General features: G+C 32.8%; 1 protein-coding gene across 1 annotated transcript in view; it reads left to right on the plus strand.

Moving 5' to 3' along the window:
* Positions 1 to 17,105, plus strand: part of LOC140063733 (protein FAM117B-like) — a 35,096-nt gene extending 17,991 nt beyond the window's left edge. The window contains exons 2-7 of the mRNA XM_072110176.1: positions 184 to 323; positions 5,577 to 5,645; positions 8,803 to 9,039; positions 12,372 to 12,600; positions 13,297 to 13,426; positions 15,553 to 17,105. Of these exons, the coding sequence (XP_071966277.1) occupies positions 184 to 323; positions 5,577 to 5,645; positions 8,803 to 9,039; positions 12,372 to 12,600; positions 13,297 to 13,426; positions 15,553 to 15,727 (980 nt within the window). The 3' untranslated portion in view covers positions 15,728 to 17,105. The remainder of the gene's footprint in view (positions 1 to 183; positions 324 to 5,576; positions 5,646 to 8,802; positions 9,040 to 12,371; positions 12,601 to 13,296; positions 13,427 to 15,552) is intronic.
* Positions 17,106 to 20,818: the final 3,713 nt, after the last annotated feature.

Below are 20,818 nucleotides of genomic sequence, written 5' to 3' on the forward strand. Positions count from 1 at the left end.
TTTTAGTAGATTTATTTTTATCTCTTTCATCCAGTCAGATTCTGAATAGACATGCAAGATGATATAGAGCAGAAATCAGAACCTGAAATACTCTATGTATTTAAAACGATCTGTCTGTTAGCAATGTACTGTATATATAGTTTGAGTAACCTTTCTTCAAGTTTGTACCTTTATTTTTTGCAGTTGAAAAACCAAAGCCCATGAGAGCCACCCCACCACCGTCCATCCGCCGCACAAGTTCCCTTGATACAATTACAACGTACTTAGGAGGACATTGGCCTAGAGAAACTTATCAACCAAACCAAAAACACCAATCAACACAGGTAAATTATATATAATGTTATAATACGTTTTGCATCGCATGCCGTTCAGTAATAGTTCTATTAGATGGTTCTATTGCATAAATGTTATGCAATGAGATGCTGGTGACCGGTGCTCAATTGAAAACCACACTTTTATGCACTGTCTCCACTCCATGGCCAAATCAGAATGCTGCCATTTTGAATGGCCTAGCCTTCGGCATTGATTAAAGATGGAAGCGGTGGATTAATTTAATAGAAATGTAATTCCTATGGACAGTAGGTGTGTTATAAAACACATAATAAATGACTGTATTAATTGAATTCAACTATTAAACTATTAAACATTCATTATTTGGTCTATTCAACATTATAAGTGGCCGAGTTCTTATGCCACAAACCATATCCACACACCATAGATTTGATGGTGAAGCAAGACATTTCTTGTTTCGGAGAAGTTGGGGGGAGGGGGGTATACTGTAGACATGCTTTATCTATAAACATTTTAATGTAGAAAAATTACTGCGGAGGAGGAAGAAAGTTAAATATGCACTGTAGGTTGAGCCGATAGAGTACATTTGCCGACAGTTATTTTAGAGCTTTATTCCATTCATTTGGTACTGAAGTTCCCTTTATTTAGAATTAACATGTTTACACGGACAGGCTTAATTAAATGGATTGATCCCAAAGGATGCACAGGATCCACAGGATCCACTCTAATCACTGCCCTGCATTTACTGTGCATGTCAGTACACACTATGGTCAAAAATATTTGGCTTCAATAACAAGTTTATCTGTGGGCTAAAGCTGCAGAGAACATTTTCGCCAGTGTAGCATAGCAAAAAGCTATACAAAACAACCTTATTATTGCTACACATTTCTAAAATTGTGTAGCAAAAAATACAATACAAAACTATGTTTCTCGACTTAAAAATCAGTTTAATTAGCAATATTGCTAAACAAAATTTTTAAATGAATTTAAAAAAGCCTCAAGTATAAAATTATCTATGTACAGTGTACCAAACCCCTTCTCAGTTATTTTTCAAAATCCTAACCTGGTTTTTTTTAATATATAAATTTATATTTATTAATATATAATATATATTTAATTTTTTGTGTAAAATGTGGTTTTTAGAGTGATCCAACAGTTTTTTTTAAATAGGTTAAAAAAAATGTTAGATGTTGATGGGATTAAAGGTTACAATAAAGATATAAGATTTTATGATTAAATTAAAGAACAACTATAATCCTTGATATATTGTTAATATTCAATATCCCAACAAAATTAATTTAAAAGAGATGTTGACTAGTAGATAGTACATTGGTTTTAAATACTATGTAAGTAACTTATTATTCTTCATTTGTGATCAACAGCTACAATATGGTGTGTATCAAATATGCTGCCTTGAGCAGTCTAGTGTTTTCTTCCAATAGGCATGTTGGGTCTTTGGAACAAGTTATTGATTCGTCTTAATCCTGTTAGCCCTCTGATCCTGTTTGTCTTTAATAGTTTGCCAAGAATACTTGGAAAGGGTCAAAGGTTGCATCACCATATAAAAATGGTGTTAGAATTGACATTTACACATTACAAGATTAATATTAAACTCCTGGTTACTATGATCTACTGACTAATAATGGAGTCCAAGTTGAGACTGTTAAGCAATTGAAGCGTTTAGGTGTAACTATCCAAGATAACCTTAAGTGGGATACACACATTGGTGAGATCGTTAGCAAGGCCAATAAAGCCATGCATATTGTGTCGGTCCTAAAGAGATTTGGTGCACCAGAAGATCAGTTAATCAAGATTTATAAATCTTTCATACGCCCCATAATTGAATATGCTTGTCCTACCTGGCACTCCTCCCTGACTTCCGAATTAAGCTGTGACCTCAAATCGATCCAGAAGAGGTTTTTAAGAATTGTACTAGGGAGGAGGTACTATTCGTACACTGCAGCCCTAGAGAAATGTTCTCTTGATAGGCTCTGTGACCGTCGTCTCCAGCTTGTTCTGAAGTTTGGGAGGAGTGTCCATGAAAAATTTAGTGATATTATCCCCAATACCCGTGCTGAAGCGACAGGTAGATCTCTCAGAAACGCAAACAAAATATCCCAAATTAAATGTAGAACAGAGAGATTTAAGAAGTCCACACTCCCATTCCTGATTAACAATGACCTCATAGTGCAATATGAAATTCGTAATTTTGATAGATAGGCCTACGGATGATTTATAATTTTACTCGCAGTTTGTAAATTTGTAATTGTATATTCTTTTTTTTTTTATGCATTTATGTATATATATATATATATATATATTTATATTGGATGTTTATGTAAATTTTACTCGTTTTTGATATATTTTTTATGTTAATGTTACTGGACGCAATTCAGTTTTGTACTGCCATGTCTTGTTTTAATAAACCAGATTAAAAAAATATTAAAAAAATATTATTGTGTCATGTCCAACTACACATTTTTACTTAAAGCTTGGTTCCCACTAGAACGTAACGCAACGACGTAAACGCAACGCAAGCGTTTTAACCAATGACAAGCGAAGTTATAGACAGTTAGCAATCACAAGCGAATAAGCCATCGCTTGTGATTGGTCCATTCACTTGCGTTGCGTTACGTCCTTGTGTTGCGTCGCTAGTAAGAACATATAATTATAATATAAGTACTTGATGTCAACTGTATACACACACAGTCAGTCAAACTGGGTGGGAAACATTCAACATGGCCGTCATAGTTCAAATATTGTTTAGTATATAAAATATAAATAAGCTAAAATAGTAAAATTATATAAGAACTCATGAATTTAGAACACATTTTTGTTAATAAACACAGTGAACTTTTAATAAAAAAATAAATATCTAGCATTTTTGCATATATGAGGATTGCTTTAAGAATATGTTATCGCGTTAATACGCTATACATACTTGCGAGCACAGACGCTGTGCGTGACTCCTTGGGGGGCGTATTAGAATGCTTGTTCGCAGTCGCCATATTGTGTGGTCTCCCTATCCATGAAGAATCACTTTTTGAACTGTGATAACGATTTAGTATTTTTTATTAGTGAAATCCTAAAGTGATTATTTGATAATAGATGAAAACATTAAAATGGAGGCTCAATTCTTTATGATAAAAAAAAATCCACTTTATATTATCCAAATTACTGAATGAGTAACACTTCTTTATTGAATGTAGACAAATACAATATTTAGAATAAACAAAAAGTTTTTTAATTGTATAGAACCTTTATAATTTCTGTGGTAATTATTTTAAAATGTGACAGTACTACTAGGGGATCACTAAAGAATATTGTGAACCTAATCTATGGATGTCTACTAACCTTTTGGAGTGGGGGAGGGGGGAGGGGTGATTGGTTCCAAAATGTTGTGATGATATAAAATGTACTACTACAGGCTATAAATAGGCTTTGTGATATGGATATGAAAATGAAATTGAGTGACAACATTAAAAAAAATGAAAAATTTGCAAAATATGTTGTTCATAATTTTCATCTAAATATAGAACTAATTATTGACATATTACAATATTATTATGTATGCACATAACGAATAATGGAAAGCATAATGATAATACAGAAATTTCATTAACTTCAATAGAATCAGAAGTTCAAGTCGCCGGTCAATTACACGTTTGAAAACTTTGTCTTATTGCAAACACGATTCAATAATTAAGTCATGGAGAAGAGAACCGGCGTAATCATGATTATTTGATGGCGCTATTGTATCGCTCTTTTGTTCTCGATATTGCGTTTAATCTAATATTTTAGCCACCTGCATTGTTTAATTGTTTTTAAATTAGGCCAAGGTTACTATTAGTACTAAGATGTCCTGGCAGAGTAATTAATTTCCAAGCTTTTATAACTGGCAATATAGATTGAACTTGAAATAAGGAAGAAGAAGTTACTAGCAGACCAATGAAGATGTAGTGTGGAAATTATATATTAATTTGTTATTCAATTTTTTGAATTATTTATGTGGAACATATCTTCACTATGGTTCAAAATCAGATTGATAGATACAGAATTCCAATTAAGGAGATACCTTTGGGCCCAACAAAGTGTTGTTTGAATAGGTGTGTCCCCTGAATATGGATTGGCCATTGTTGAACATATTGCCGCATATTGTTTCAAGGAAGTGTCCTCTCAATAGGGGTGTCCCCTAAATAATTATGTACCAAAGAATAACCAGGCCCCTCCCCTTTTAGGACTAATGTGCAGTCATATAGTATTACAGGTTGGGTTTATTGAATAGCATTTACATGCTATACTGTGTCATTTATGTGAAGTTGTGCACATGTCCATGTGAATACAAGTTCTCCAGGAAAACATAAGAAAATTGGTATGAATAGTTATTGATTAATTTAATTGTACAATGTACAGCCTGCTTTTAACAATGTTGAAAAAGAGAGAAAGCATATGTGTATTGATTATACGAAAATACAATAGATAATCTACTGTAACCTATGACCTAGGTCATGACCGCCTAATACTTGATTAACCATACACCATGATCCTTTTATTGTTGAGCAAAGTGTTAATATCCAATTAATATTCTTTACAATATTATACATTGGACATTTTTTAAATGAAATATTTTATTTTTGGCTGAGTTCTATATAAACAAAAGATAATGAAATTTAAGTAAAATATTAGATTATTCCTCGAATCTAAATCCATATGTCCTGATCAATTTAGGAGGTATTGCAGACTTTTTACACTACCGTATATCCTCGGGTATACTGTATACCGGAGGATATATATAAAGTAATCCCACTTCAGGTTTAATCCCACCTCCTACTTTATGTCTGATTTAACAAACAGGCATATATCCCTGATATAGTCCCAGTATTGACTTTTGGTGTGGATGCAAGCCTCTCTAGCTAGTTCGGATGCGTTTTTACTAGAATTACAATCATTCTTTTCCTGAACCAGGGTTTCCCCGGGTATGGCCCCACCCCACAAAGTTGTCCCAATTTTGTGTTCTAGGTGGGTGGGATTATACAAGAGGATACGGTATTAGTATTGTGTTATGAGGTACCATGTAAAAACTAAGCACAAAAACTGTGTGGTGATGGGCATGGTATATATCCTACTGTACTGTATCATCAGTGCAACAGTAAATGCTAAACAATATAAATATCAATCATTTGTCTTTGGATACAATTTTCTTATTTTATTTTTCATTTGAGTCTGAATTTTGTCTTTTAAATTCATTTAAATTTTATTTGTTTTGTTTTTATTTTCATTTTCAGACTGATGATTTAGACAAAAAAGGATCACATAAAAGATCATCATCATGGGGAAGTGCAGAGTTAAAAGAAGTATGTTTTTATTATATTTTTATTATTTTTATTTTTGTACTTTTATAGGTCAAGACAAAGATCTGACAAGGCATTCATTCATCCATACATTCCTCATATCATGCTATTCCATCTATCGTGCTATTCCATCTATCGTGCTATTCCATCTATCGTGCTATTCCATCTATCGTGCTATTCCATCTATCGTGCGCTATTCCATCTATCGTGCGCTATTCCATCTATCGTGCGCTATTCCATCTATCGTGCGCTATTCCATCTATCGTGCGCTATACCATCTATCGTGCTATTCCATCTATCGTGCTATTCCATCTATCGTGCTATTCCATCTATCGTGCTATTCCATTTGTGCTAATTTACTACCATCCATGTACATTCATTCATTTTACTACCATCCATGTACATTCATTCATTTTACTACCATCCATGTACATTCTTTCATTTTACTACCATCCATGTACATTCTTTCATTTTACTACCATCCATGTACATTCATTCATTTTACTACCATCCATGTACATTCTTTCATTTTACTACCATCCATGTACATTCTTTCATTTTACTACCATCCATGTACATTCTTTCATTTTACTACCATCCATGTACATTCATTCATTTTACTACCATCCATGTACATTCTTTCATTTTACTACCATCCATGTACATTCATTCATTTTACTACCATCCATGTACATTCATTCATTTTACTACCATCCATGTACATTCATTCATTTTACTACCATCCATGTACATTCATTCATTTTACTACCATCCATGTACATTCATTCATTTTACTACCATCCATGTACATTCATTCATTTTACTACCATCCATGTACATTCATTCATTTTACTACCATCCATGTTCATTCATTTTACTACCATCCATGTACATTCATTCATTTTACTACCATCCATGTACATTCATTCATTTCACTACCATCCATGTACATTCTTTCATTTCACTACCATCCATGTACATTCTTTCATTTTACTACCATCCATGTACATTCATTCATTTTACTACCATCCATGTACATTCATTCATTTTACTACCATCCATGTACATTCATTCATTTTACTACCATCCATGTACATTCATTCATTTTACTACCATCCATGTACATTCATTCATTTTACTACCATCCATGTACATTCATTCATTTTACTACCATCCATGTACATTCTTTCATTTTACCACCATCCATGTACATTCTTTCATTTTACCACCATCCATGTACATTCTTTCATTTTACCACCATCCATGTACATTCATTCATTTTACTACCATCCATGTACATTCATTCATTTTACTACCATCCATGTACATTCATTCATTTTACTACCATCCATGTACGTTCATTCATTTTACTACCATCCATGTACATTCTTTCATTTTACCACCATCCATGTACATTCTTTCATTTTACTACCATCCATGTACATTCATTCATTTTACTACCATCCATGTACATTCATTCATTCATTTTACTACCATCCATGTACATTCATTCATTTTTCTACCATTCATTTAATCTTAAACCATCCATGTTCATTCATTCTTTTACAATTCCATTCATTTTATTTCATCACTTACTAGATTACAATATTATTTATTCAGTGTCTACCATTACTTTCTATTTTTACTTATTTTTCATGCTGCTGCTCTAGCCCGCTACGTCACACGAGATGACTCATTCATTAGATGAAATCAAGCAGCTTTATAGTACTACACTTTGACATTTTTGTTAAAATGGAAACTCCACTATAATTTATTGGTACCACCTGTTGAATCCAAAAACGGCTGAGAAAAGAGTCTAACAACAAATCCCAAAGCCTTCTGGTATTTATGAGTCCCATGATATAATTCGCTGTCAGATAATCATTGAATTATTATCAAAACAGTCCATTGAAGTTTTTGTTTGTAATAGGATACTTGAAGTATCTAGGGTTGATGAAGTGACCCCCAGACTTGACCTTAGCAATAACAATAAGCGAGCAGCGTTTTTTGTAAGAAATATTCTTGTTTACTTTATTTTTCAAGACTATACTTTTATAATATATTAATCACAACTTTGTATAAAAACATATTTTATGAAAAATCAGCAAATCTTGACTCAACGTTATTCTATAGTGACTAATAATTGAATCTTTTTGACACAAACTCACTAAAATATGATGATGTTCGATGTTACCTCCTGAGCTTAAGTTGATCAAATATATTTTACGGTTGACGTAAACATAAATCCATACAGTAAGCTTGTACGAGTCTAGAATGAAATGTTAATTTCTTACTCACTATTACTTACACAATGCACATTTCTATGATTTCATTCTAAATTATCGAAAGCTTTTTTATTTTATTTTAGAGTATGTTTTGAACTGTATTATTATACTATCAATTTTCTACTAAAAACATGATTTATGATTTTAAAAATGTCTTTGTTGCTATTTTATATGTATTCTGAAAATGAAACTTTTTTGGTAGGCTTTTGGCTGTATGGGGAGCCATACACCTGCTTACACATACAATATGTGTATGGAATATGTGTATGGGAAGCCATACACATACAAATTATGTGTATGGGAGCCATACACATACAAATTATGTGTATGGGGAGCCATACACATACAAATTATGTGTATGGCTCCCCATACACATACAAATTATGTGTATGGGAGCCATACACATACAAATTATGTGTATGGGGAGCCATACACATACAATTTATGTGTATGAGGAGCACACATACAAATTATGTGTATGGGGAGCCATACACATACAAATTATGTGTATGGGGAGCCTCTAGAAAATTGAGAAAATAAACCCTATGTGGAAGGCTCAAATGAATTAAGCATTCTATGTATTTATTATGTGTTGTCCAAAGCAACTGCTTGAGTTTTAAAAATGATTATGGTAGCCATTTTACTAAGGGATCATGTCGGCATTTTTAGTACAGTTACTGCAGTAATTACATTTTTACTGCTTTAATGTTGTTCACTGTAATTAAAAAATGTATATTATTATAGGCCAAACAATTTAGCTAAATAATTTCATAAAAGGGCAAAGAGTTTAAAGCAAAATATAGTTACTGCAGTAACTGCAATAGAATAATTGTGACATAGTCCATTACTATGAGTAATGATTTTGATCTTTGCAGAAATTAAAACAACAAAGAAGGAAAGTTAGTCGCAACAGTCCAAGTTCTAATAGCCGTGCCTCGCCAATCCCAGCTAACCATTCTGCGGGTCAGAACTCTAATTCTCAGAGCCGTTCCATTGCAATCCCGGTGCCACGGACTCAAGCAGTGCGAATGCGCGGCAGCAGCAGTGTAGAAGGTTTAAATCAAGAGATAGAAACGCTTGTATTAAATGGCGTGGAAGAAGACATTGGAAAGGTATGTATTGTACAACCAGTGATGTGCCCAAATATGGTAGTAATATGTCCAAATATGGTAATTATATGCCCAAATATGGTAATGATATGACATATCCATATATGGGCACATCACATTTTGTGTCACATAAAGGTTTGATAGTGTAGACAGAGCTTTAGTCTGACTTATTATAATACAAGTATTCTTTAGTTCAATATATTAGTCGGGCCTTAAGGCCATAGACGAGCGGTAAGCTTGTCTTGTGTAGAATCTGTATCTATCCTATGCGGAAACTGCCCATCCGCTCAGGCCTACAAACATTTTTGGTAGGTTTATGTAATACAGTATAAAAGATATTTGTCTTACCATTAAAATATTTATTGTGTGATTATATTTTTATAGTTCTAAGAGTAGATCTCAAATGTTACACATCTAAGCAATCAATATACAGTATCTGTATACATTTTATTTTATAAATTCATTTTAAAATTATGTTTCAACATATGCAGCCTGTTCTTCTTTGTACTGTGAGTGTAATATTAAGATTGCATTCTGTATGATATATCATTCTATTTATAAATTAGGTCAGAGAATCCAATTATGAAATTGGCGCTGTACTGGCCGACTTTTCTAAAGTTTTGACACTAAATCAATTGCACGTTTTGGCACCGTTCTTTTACGTTTATTACATCGGGAGAACTGAATTCTGAAAAGGTTATAATGGTATTCAGATTAACCATAACAAAATATCAACATTTGCTACGAAACAGTTACTCACGCTGACAAACAAATTAGTTAATTGAAATAAACTAATCAAAAGTATCACACAAAGGTGAAATTAAAATGTATTCATAAATATATGAAATTGAATTTAATCGATATTACAAAATAATTTCTAAAGTTAGCAAATTTAATAGCGATGTTGTTATATCAAATATCTTAAAAATGTACAATAAAAAAGATTTACTGTTGATGTTATGAAATATTCTGACCATGCTATACTAGCAGTTGAGATGGCTTATTGCCTACAATACTGTATAAACAGTAAACACATGTGTACCATTACTGACTGACATGCAGGAAAGCCCAATTGTGGTATTTTGACTATTTTCTGAGGTAGGTAAAGCCAATTTCAGCATCAACATATCTGAGAATAATTTCCCTCTTGGTTGAAGTACATATCTGTGTATGTCTTTGTATGCCTACTACCAGCACCAGTAACAAAATGTCATAAATATTTGTCATCATGTCATATTTCGAGAAAATTTAAAACTAAGTTCCGCTGCTCGCTCATTGCTTTTTATTTAATGAGCTTAATAAATCATCCGTGTAAATGCAAGTGTGGAAAATACCAGGCAAGTACTAGCCTGTCCTTCGATGTGATCAGATGGTCGTAACACACTAGTTTAGGCAACTTTTCAATACTGTTATCATTAAAATGGTTTTTTTTTATCACGATCTGTGAATTAATTTTGGCCAAAAATGTATGAGATCAGATGGTCATTGGACTGTCAAACTAATCAAGTATGTGGCTAAACTTTCAATATTGTATTTTAAGGATTGTTTTTCTATCATGAAATTTAACATATCGCTAGCTTTTCAGACATGATACTCATCTAATGTCAATTACAAAGTCATCTAGCTTTGATATATAAACCGAAATCCGTCAGATGAGCTACACTAATGAATGAGTCATCCGCTTGCGTTACTTAGAATGAATCTGAGGAACGTGGGCATTCTACAGACGTGCACGATCATGTTAAAGATAAACTCAATCAAATAAATTGACAAGTATTTCTGAGATGTGCGGTAAATGAAATATATTTGTCTTGTTAAAGTGCAAATTATATCAGAAATATTGAAATGTTTTTTAGTGCAGTGCTATAGATACAACACATTGATACAAGAAAATTCAAGAATCATTGGTTGGAACAAAAATACATGTAAAAACCTAAAAATCTAAATGATACATTACATTTTGCAGCAGAAATATATGTCAGCTACAATTACACTTTATGATTACAATAAATGATTTCCTTACTAGAACAATAAATTACAAATGTACTGATTTTCATCATCGATGTACATTAGAAACATGTCTTATTGTGCGGCCTTCCATACAACCAGCATAATCTAAATCCTACGCTAAGAAGCCATATTGTAATCGTGCCTCTTGATGTAGTACAGTGCTGTATCTCCACTTTATCTAGTATTTTTCAAGACTAAGACAACCTACTGTATGATACATGTATCACATGTGATACATATGTTACACTGTATTATAGAATTTGCTTTTGATACTGGACAAAGAATAGAATTTAAGTATTTTTCCACAATAATTAAGGAATATTACAGCATAATCTATTTTTAGAATTACATATAGTCATTTAACCTTTTGTCAATCAGAATGATGTATATCATTATGCAGAATATGAGCTTTCTTTACATACAAGAATTGTGTTTTGTCGCGCCAACGTTTTGATTAATTGAAGTTGACTATTTCTTTTCATTAGTAATATTGTCTTGACAAACAAAAATTTCAGCTCAGTGACCTTCAAAATAATGACGTTATTATGTGATATTTATATTACATAGAAATTATATGCATAGATATTAATTTTAGAATTTATATTTTAAAAGCATTGTCATTTTTTCAGTAATTTGCCTTTGGATTTAAAAATCTATATTTTGTATTTATTTCTAATTGATTCTTGTGTGGTTAGATTATACAGTAGTGTTAAAGTAATAAATGTTCATACTTATAATATTAATAAGTTTGTTTGCCTAAAGATGATAAATTTGTAATATTCATGTTTCTTTTGATTGTTTAAAAACACTGAGGAATAAATAATGGAGTTGTCAATAGGAAATCTGCTCAACTCTTAACACAAGAAAAACGGGACAGACTCACGCCTTCTCACATCCCACGCCAATTCCTCAGTATGGGTCTCTAGCATTAGCATGAATGGGCCTCTAGCATTAGCCCAAAACGTTGAACTCTATCGCTTAAGCCACACAACTGATACTCGCAACATTCGAGCCAGGTATCTTTCGATTCTCTTTCGGCTATGTTTCTTGGACAGATTTCTTTGCACGGCCGGAAATTACATTCAAGAAATTTAAACCATTTTCTCTGTGTCTTAGAAAGGTCACCACAAATTCACTGAAATGGTGCCCGTCCATTGGTGGAGAAAACCGCTTGACTTCTCGGATAAGGACTTTAAAGAACCTAGTACATCTTTCGAGACGAGTGGGGAGTTTCCCCGTTGTACTAGTACATCACAGCCACTGATCATAACTGGGCCCTCTTTATATATATATTATAATGATGATTTTATTTGTTTATTTTACAGCCTCAGGTGCACACCCCAGATGGACACCGTGCACCATTCCCAGGAATTCGTAGCAAGAAGATGTGCGACAGCGACACCCAGACGCAGAATAGCAATTACAGCAACGAAGAAAGTAGTGACGGAAGTCGTTCGGCTAGCCGCAGCTATTCAGAATCCCCACCTATGGAAGGATCTCAGCCATCTAGCAGGGCTAGTTCATCCGGTCCAGTTGAACAGAAGAATGAAAAAGGTTTGTAATTAGGCCCCATATAAAAAATTATTATTTTATCACCAGCTTAAAACTGATAAGGGAGGGCGGTTTTTTTTTTTCACTCCTCACACTGGTGTCTACGGGTCAGTCTCAGCAATTTCTAAAAATAGAAATTTCACTAAGCATGCTGTTGGCTTAGCCCTCTAGGCTAGCATTCAAACCTAGGCCTAGCCCAATGCTAACATACAATAGGCCTAGCCTCCTTAGTGTGGTGATAAACTAATCACTTGTTTTTTGTTGTTGTTTTATTGATTTTTCACAAATAATACAAATATATTCCTTTATAAATCATTCAGTATATATAAATATGAATGGTGGTCAAAATAGACTTTAAGCAGAGACCACCATTAACAAAATAGAAAAAAAAATACAATGAGGTTAATGTACAATAATTTAATAAATAAATGTACTTCAGGTTTGTATGTAAAAAGAGCCTAAAATCAGTTTCAATCGGTTAGTGCTGGTTTAAATGGGTACTTGTTGGGAGAGGAGAACCCCCTCCCTGCCCCCTTCTTCCTAGGAATCATGTACAAGTACTATATCATGTTTAATTAAATTATCTTGATATGATTACAGATATTATGTTATCTCTTCTGAAAATGATACTTTGTCATCAATACTAAAATACACTTAGTGTCTACAAGCCTTTTTTGACTAGAACATTTATATTTTCAGGTGATACATCACCCGATTTGATCTCAGGTACTAAATATGCATCGTCACCAGGTGTTAACAAATCCTATCTGTTAACAAGAGAACCACCAGAGGGATGTGAAAAGGTTCTCAAAACTTTCTCTGATCCCATGTAAGTTTTTTCAATTTTATTTTCACACTACTGTATCCAAAAAAAAACCAAGTCTCATATGAGACTTAGTTTGTGGGACTGAATTGGCCATCAGAAAAATCCTGGTAATATATGACAGGATTGCGTTTGGTGAGCAAGTATGTTGACCATCAAGGCACCGTGCCACTACCCATTGGACGATATCTGATCACATGGCATTGTTTAGTATTTTTTCACTTGCTGAGGCAGGTACATAATTTGTTTTCACTGTTAGGGCCTGTTTCTGCTGCATCAAAAATAACCGGTTAAAATCGGTGTGAATAAATTAAAATCGGTGTGAATAAATTAACTCCATTTTCTTGGCAGCAGAAACAGGACAAATTTGTGGTAACCGGTTAAAAGGCAGCGCAAAATAACCGGTTAAAAACACCAATTTAAATCGGTGTTAGAACGCCGTTTAACCGGTTATCGCTGAGCAATTCTTAGCTGCAACACGAAATAACGGTTATTTGATTGACAGTTGTGACCCCGGGTCAGATACCGTCGCATACGATGTGTGTTTTCCTCGTGGTTTTGACAGTCGAACGAAGAAGTGAACATGTATGTGGATGAATGAAATCACAAGATATGTTATTCAGTTGTGGGGGGAGAGAAAGTACGGGGAAAGATGGCAGGCAATAGAAAAGAATCACAGATAATAAATAAGAGCATTTTTGCGAAAGTAAAAGAGGAGTTTGGGGTGGAGTTCCGGGACTACCCAAAGCTAAGCAATTTGAGGCGTTAGTACACGCTCGCGAAGGGTATGGATGGTCCTATATAAACACCAAAACTGAAACAAAAAAGGGACTCAGAATGTTGCAAATACCTACCAAACGATAGTAGATAATGGTTAATTAATTATGAAAACTCAAATTTTATAGCAAAAATCATCCGAATTTATGTTATAAACGATGAATTTAGCAACAAAAACTTAATCCAAACGAGCGTATTTATGGCACGCCCTTAGTGCCTTTAGTAGGAGAACAATGAACATTCTTACTTTGATCGTTTTACATAATATAATTTTTTAGAAAAACATCACATCGACCGAAAACAAAGGTAATCAGAGCCTTTGATAATATATTAAATATGATTTTATTAAGCATAGAAATGTGTTATTATTTATGTTAGTACATAAATATACGAAATAATGTTCAATACTCATTACTTTATTAAAGGCACTATGTGCGTGCGATATTCTATGTAGTATGACTTGGATACTCTCGTTTTATTTAAATTTTTGTGGCTAAACTCATCGTTTTTAACATAAATTCGGACGATTTTTGCTATAAAAGTTGGGTTTTCATAATTAATTAACAATTATCTACTCTCGTTTGGTAGATATTGCAACATTCTGAGTCTCGTTTTTTTTTCCGTTTGGTGTTTTGTAGGACCGCGCTCGCAAAAGACAACAGTCGTTCACGTGTGGGAAGGGCCGTATTTCATCGCCTTTGTTGAGGATAAAAATTATCCTAGGCGATCGGGCGCTGCACGACCCTCCCCATCATGTTATTGAAGGCGCCATGAGAATTAATTTTATTAGCGATGTAAGTAGGCTTTACAAAAAACAAAACTTGTAGACCTGGAGACAACATTTTATTTTTGTAACATGTTTGAGTGAGATGGTCGGCGATATATGCACACGTGTGTACTCACGACGTCGATGTAAACAAACAGCCAACTTACTACTTCCGTCTGAGTGTATTGCATTTTGGGTAATGATGACGTTTTGCTCGACGACCACCCATAGATTTAACCGGTTATTTCGGAGCACAAATTGAGCAGAAACGCGGTCTTGTTATTGTTATCTATTTTTAATCTATTTAAAAATAACCAGTTAAATTGCGTTATGCAGCAGAAACAGACCCTTAGTGTTATGATATCATGTTTATGTGAGATTAGGTGACTGTTTTATACAGCTGCACTGTAAAATACACATGAAGAAAATGAGGGGAATTTCAGCTCCCAACATAACATAATATACTGTATTCAGAATAAGTACAATAAATATAAATCAGCCATTGAATATGGATTATTAAATTAACAATATGTTTAGTTTCAGATACAAAGTTCATATTCATGATTAATATGTTTTTGTTCTTTAATAGACATCCAATGTTTGAGGTTGATCAGAACAATGGACTGTGTCCAGACAAGACTAAAGTTTATTTCTGCCCTAAAGGTCAGGGTTTGTCCGCCTTCTGTCCACTACCCAACCTACCTGGTGAATTTACAAAAACACTACTACAAAACAACAACATTGCTGTTGACGACCAGAAGTGAGAGTTGTCTGGTCCGGTTTAGATTGGCTTGGTCTAGGTCAGACTGGCTGGTCTGGTGCAGTTTGGAAATATCCAGAATAATTTGGTCTAGTTCAGACTGGCTTGATCTTGTTCAGACTGGATTGATCAAGTTCAGACTGGATTGATCAAGTTCAGACTGGATTGATCAAGTTCATACTGTCTTTATCTTGTTCAAACTGGCTTGATCTTGTTCAGACTGGATTGATCTTGTGATCTTTTTCAGACTGGCTTTATTAAGTTCAGACTGGCTTGATCTAGTGCAGACTACTGGCATTGTCAAGCATTACAAATCCCTTTTATTCAGGTTGAAGAAAAAGAAATGTACCATATTTTCTGTTGTGAATGGGAATTATTCAAAAACAACATGTAATACTGTATAACATACAGTAGGTCATTCATACATATTCTAATAAAAGAACTTAGGTTTTAAAATTTAGAGTTTCTTAATTAAACAAATTTTCTGCAGAATAAATAAAATCTTGTTTTTGTTCAAACTATTTTGAATAAATTGAATTTTCATGTTTCTATTTAAAAAAAAAATTAAATTGAAAAAGAAAGAATTATGATATTTGTAAAATAATTAGTTTCATAAACTGGAAACGTGCTTTTATTGTTTACAAAAACAGATTATTTAAATTATGATGTTGATTAAAATCAAATGAATTTAACAAAAGATCAAATTTAATTATTTATAAATCTATTTAAAGATGTGATTAAATTGAAATTGTTGGATTTTGATAAGGTTTTCAGTTAGACACCTTACTGTTTGAATTTTTGAAGTTTTCAAAGTGCATATTTTTGGAAGAAACCCTAGTTTAATATTTAAAATAATATTACAATTATAAGCAATGTCGACTGTTAATTAAGTTTCCGTTCCCTGTGCATTGTCGTCAAGGTGATGTCATTGTCTTGTTTTTTTGGATGACCTTTGTCAGGATGATCCTACTGCAGTTACTGCAGTAAAGAATTTCTTGTTTTATTGCAATGATGTATGACTAATTTGTTTGAATGTAGATGTTTGAGATAGCCACGTCATAATAAACCGTTTATAGTTACTAAAACAAAAAACTTGGTAAATAAATAAACAAAATACAATTACGGCAGCAACAACAATAGAATAATTTTGACATGGTACCTTAGCATGTTGAATTTCTATAATTTTATGCAAACTATTTTTATGTTGGTGCTTAATAGACTTCTGTTGCATTATATTTTAAGTTACTACAGTAACCATTGTAGCCCAAGTATCAGTAAGTGCGTGTGGTATATTTATAAAAATGATGTTTATTACATGCTCCGTATTCATAAATATTCATGATACTTTTGAATGTTGATGCTGATGCCAAATTTTTTTTCCATTTCTAGGCTCAAAGAAAAATGATTACTTTCATTACATTCTCTGTTTTGAATTGTCATTATTGTAGAACTTCAGTAGCTTGTATGGTGCTTGTTACGTAAACACAGCAAGTTCTATTTGGTTCTGTCTTGTTAAGACAAAAATTGTGTTTAAAATACACTAAGCTAGACACTTCCTTATATGGAAGTATGGATGACAAAGATGGTTGAATAATTGTAGTTATTTGTCCATAGAGGAGCTAAGACAGTATTAAATTTAAATTTTGGTTTCAGTATTTGCAGATCAACCTATTTTTTTTTTTTTTTTCTTTAACTGCTTATTGGATTTTCTTTGAAATTCTCACTGAACTAGTGAATGTTCAAGAATGGAGGAATCCTGGCCTAGTTAACCACAGACTACAGAGGGTCAACAACATTACCTCAGTTGCTTCAGCAACAACCAATTTAATTTAACAGAAATGAGAGGATGTTGGTATTACTAAATAGTATGCATTATTTAGTATTGTTTTCTTAGGTGTATTATTTCTGAGTGTAAGGCTGTAGCACCAAAGTAAGAGAGTAATTAATGTTTTTGTGTTTTATTTAAGAGATATTTTTTATTTTCATGTATTTGAGGAATTTGTTTGAACAATTCTGTCGTAAGAAAAAGATACAACATATAATGCAATTGTCCAATATTGGAATTGCTTCAAAATGCAAGCATGGTGTCACTGGGGTTAGTTGTACTCATCACTTTTGGTCTTGTTCGGTGGAACGTCACTACACAGCTCTTATGTTTTACCTCTATGGCTAGCTACTATAGTGTGTTTTTTTTCACTTTTTATCCCCAATCCAAGTTTTTATTTTCACAATATAGCATATACTACTATATTTATACTAATGAGTAACTTGGTATTTATTTATTTATGGCCTTGTTGTTTGCCTGCTATCTAGCACAAACAGTTGTTTTATGTTGCAGTTAATCGTAATTATTTACTGGGTACTGTTCCAAATCGAGCTAACTAAGTCATGATTTATCGCTCAGTAACAAATGTTGTTTTCCTACGTTTATGGAATCTCTTGTGGTTTTTAAACAGGCTTTTAAAATCTAGATTAATTTATCAAACCCATGTGTATGTCACTATTACATACATTTATGCATACTGTAATTAATCTGTGCATATATGTATAATGTGAATGTTTAATTCTTAATGCATACAACCTTTTATGTTGATTGTGGCAAAGTTGTACTATTTATTATTATTCACCAACCTGGATTGACAGACTTTTATCTGCCCTAGATATAGCTTTCAGTAACCCTGGAATTTCATACATTTTAGCTACCCTGGATATTATTTACAACAACCCTGGATTGAAGATTTTTTAGCTACCCTGGATATTGCTTTCAGTAACCCTGGATTGAGATACTTTTATCTGCCCTAGATATAGCTTTCGGTAACCTTGGATTTTCATACATTTTAGCTACCCTGGATATTATTTACAACAACCCTGGATTGAATATTTTTAGCTACCCTGGATATTATTTACAACAACCTTGGATTTTCATACATTTTAGCTACCCTGGATATTATTTAAAACAACCGTGAATTGAAGATTTTTAGCTACCCTTGATATTGCTTTCAGTAACCCTGGATTTTCATTTATTTTAGCTACCCTGGATATTATTTACCACAACCCTGGATTGAAGATTTTAGCTACCCTGGATGTTGCTTTCAGTAACCCTGGATTGAGATACTTTTAAGTTACCCGGGATATTGCTTGTAACTTAGCTGATTTCAGCAACCCTGGATTTATTCAAAGTGCCTTGTAACCCAGCTTATTTGATTTCTGGTTCATTTATTCTTAGTTGAAATCTGTTGCAGATTTTAAATTATTATGAATGTCAAATGCTCAAAGTTTTTTTTTTATGTTCATTCAAATCAAAATGTAATTTATTTGCTAATTTGAATTTATTCAATTTTTGTTTTCGATTATGGCCAAACGTCGTGATTCGCTGGTAATCCAAATATTGCTAATAATAAAACCATGGATTGGTTTATTATTATTTTTTTTTCATTCTTGCATGTAAGTTATGTAATATAAAAATAGTTTTTGAACTGTATATTTTATCCCTGTTCCTATTTATTATGATTTTTTACTATTAGACATTTAGTTTTTCAGCAGCATTTTTTTTATTTTAAAAAGTATTGTTGAGGATGAGAGGGTGAAGAAAATTATATTTTGACGGACTCTGAATGTATTTTAGTTGAGTTGTATATATGAATTTAATATAAGGCTATCTTCCTGACTTCAGTTGCTCTGAGTTGTGTTGTACAAATTGTAAATTTATCTGTTCTTTTTAAACAGAATGTTCTTTTACATTCGATGTCCTGCAAAATAAATTTTATTCTATTTTTAAATGGATATCGCAAGCCCAGTGTTTCCTCTGTAGAAAATGCAAACATTTGTTGTCATAGTTGATGTTAGTCATCTTACATACAGTATAGAACCCTCCTTTTGGAATACCCCTATTCCGGGAAAACCCCTATTAAGGGACCACTTTCCCAAATCAGTCATTCCCTATGCATGGGACACTCCTTTATAGGGGTTTGACTGTATATAGTTCTGTAACTGTTTATTGTGTTGAAAAAATAATTTGTCTGAGCTTTACAAATAACAGCTTGAACAATGTGTGTGATTTGTGTGTGTATTTCGTTAATTATTTTTAAAATATTTTTTTTACTGTGCTTTACATATATTTCATATGAATGTAAAATTTAAATACTGATGTGCTCATGAATTTTTTTAAAGATTATTTTTATCAAAAATAAAGACTATTGTATTTTGATCTACGGCTTAAAGCTCTGTCTACACTATCAAACTAGTTTGACAAAAAGGGGTGTGCCCAAATATGGTAGTGTCATGATATGTCCATATATGGGCACAAAGTTTGATAGCGTAGAAATAGCTTTATATTTCTATATTGCATGACATGATTATTTTGTTGAAATATGTGTCAGGTGCAGGGTTGCCTTTACCTCCTTCAATATAGTCCATAAACCAAGATATGAGATTATTTTTTGAAACAGTGTTGCAATGCCTCAATTTATTGGGCCTATGCAACTATACTACAAAAACATTGGTACATTTAATATAATACATCACATTGTTATAAGAGAGAACAAAAAATGGCATTCAAAATGCCATTTTCTGTGCTGTAGTATTAGAATACAAGACAAAATAAAAAAGATTTTTTTTCTAAATTGAATTTCAGCTTGACAAATTTGTTTTAGTTCACGGAACTAAATATTCTAGACTCGGAGAAAAAAATATTCTGCGTATTAAATCAAATGTTCACATTTTTATCGCATTAGAAAGAATAATTTGTTTCTACTTTAGTTTTTGCACAAACAATACCAAAGGAAGATAAATGAATAACAGAAATAAAAAAGTAAAAGTTTTGAAGTTAAGATACACGAGATGTATCTAAATAATGAGTCATTAAAGATGGCTGACAGCCAAATAATTGATATTGTTGTTTGTATTCTTTGTGGCGTATATTGTTTACGGGTTTACCATGACCGTACGAGTGTCAAAACCCAGTGTTGTGGTGTTTCGGAAAATGATTCTGCACATGCTCAGAAGCGTGTACAGAGTGGCTGTTTAATGCTACGCGTTAAAACTACCAACATCATCTCAATCAATTCTAAACTGCCCGGTGATATACTGAAATTAA

This window comes from Antedon mediterranea, chromosome 1 (assembly GCF_964355755.1).
Source record: "Antedon mediterranea chromosome 1, ecAntMedi1.1, whole genome shotgun sequence".
Lineage (NCBI taxonomy): Eukaryota > Metazoa > Echinodermata > Crinoidea > Comatulida > Antedonidae > Antedon > Antedon mediterranea.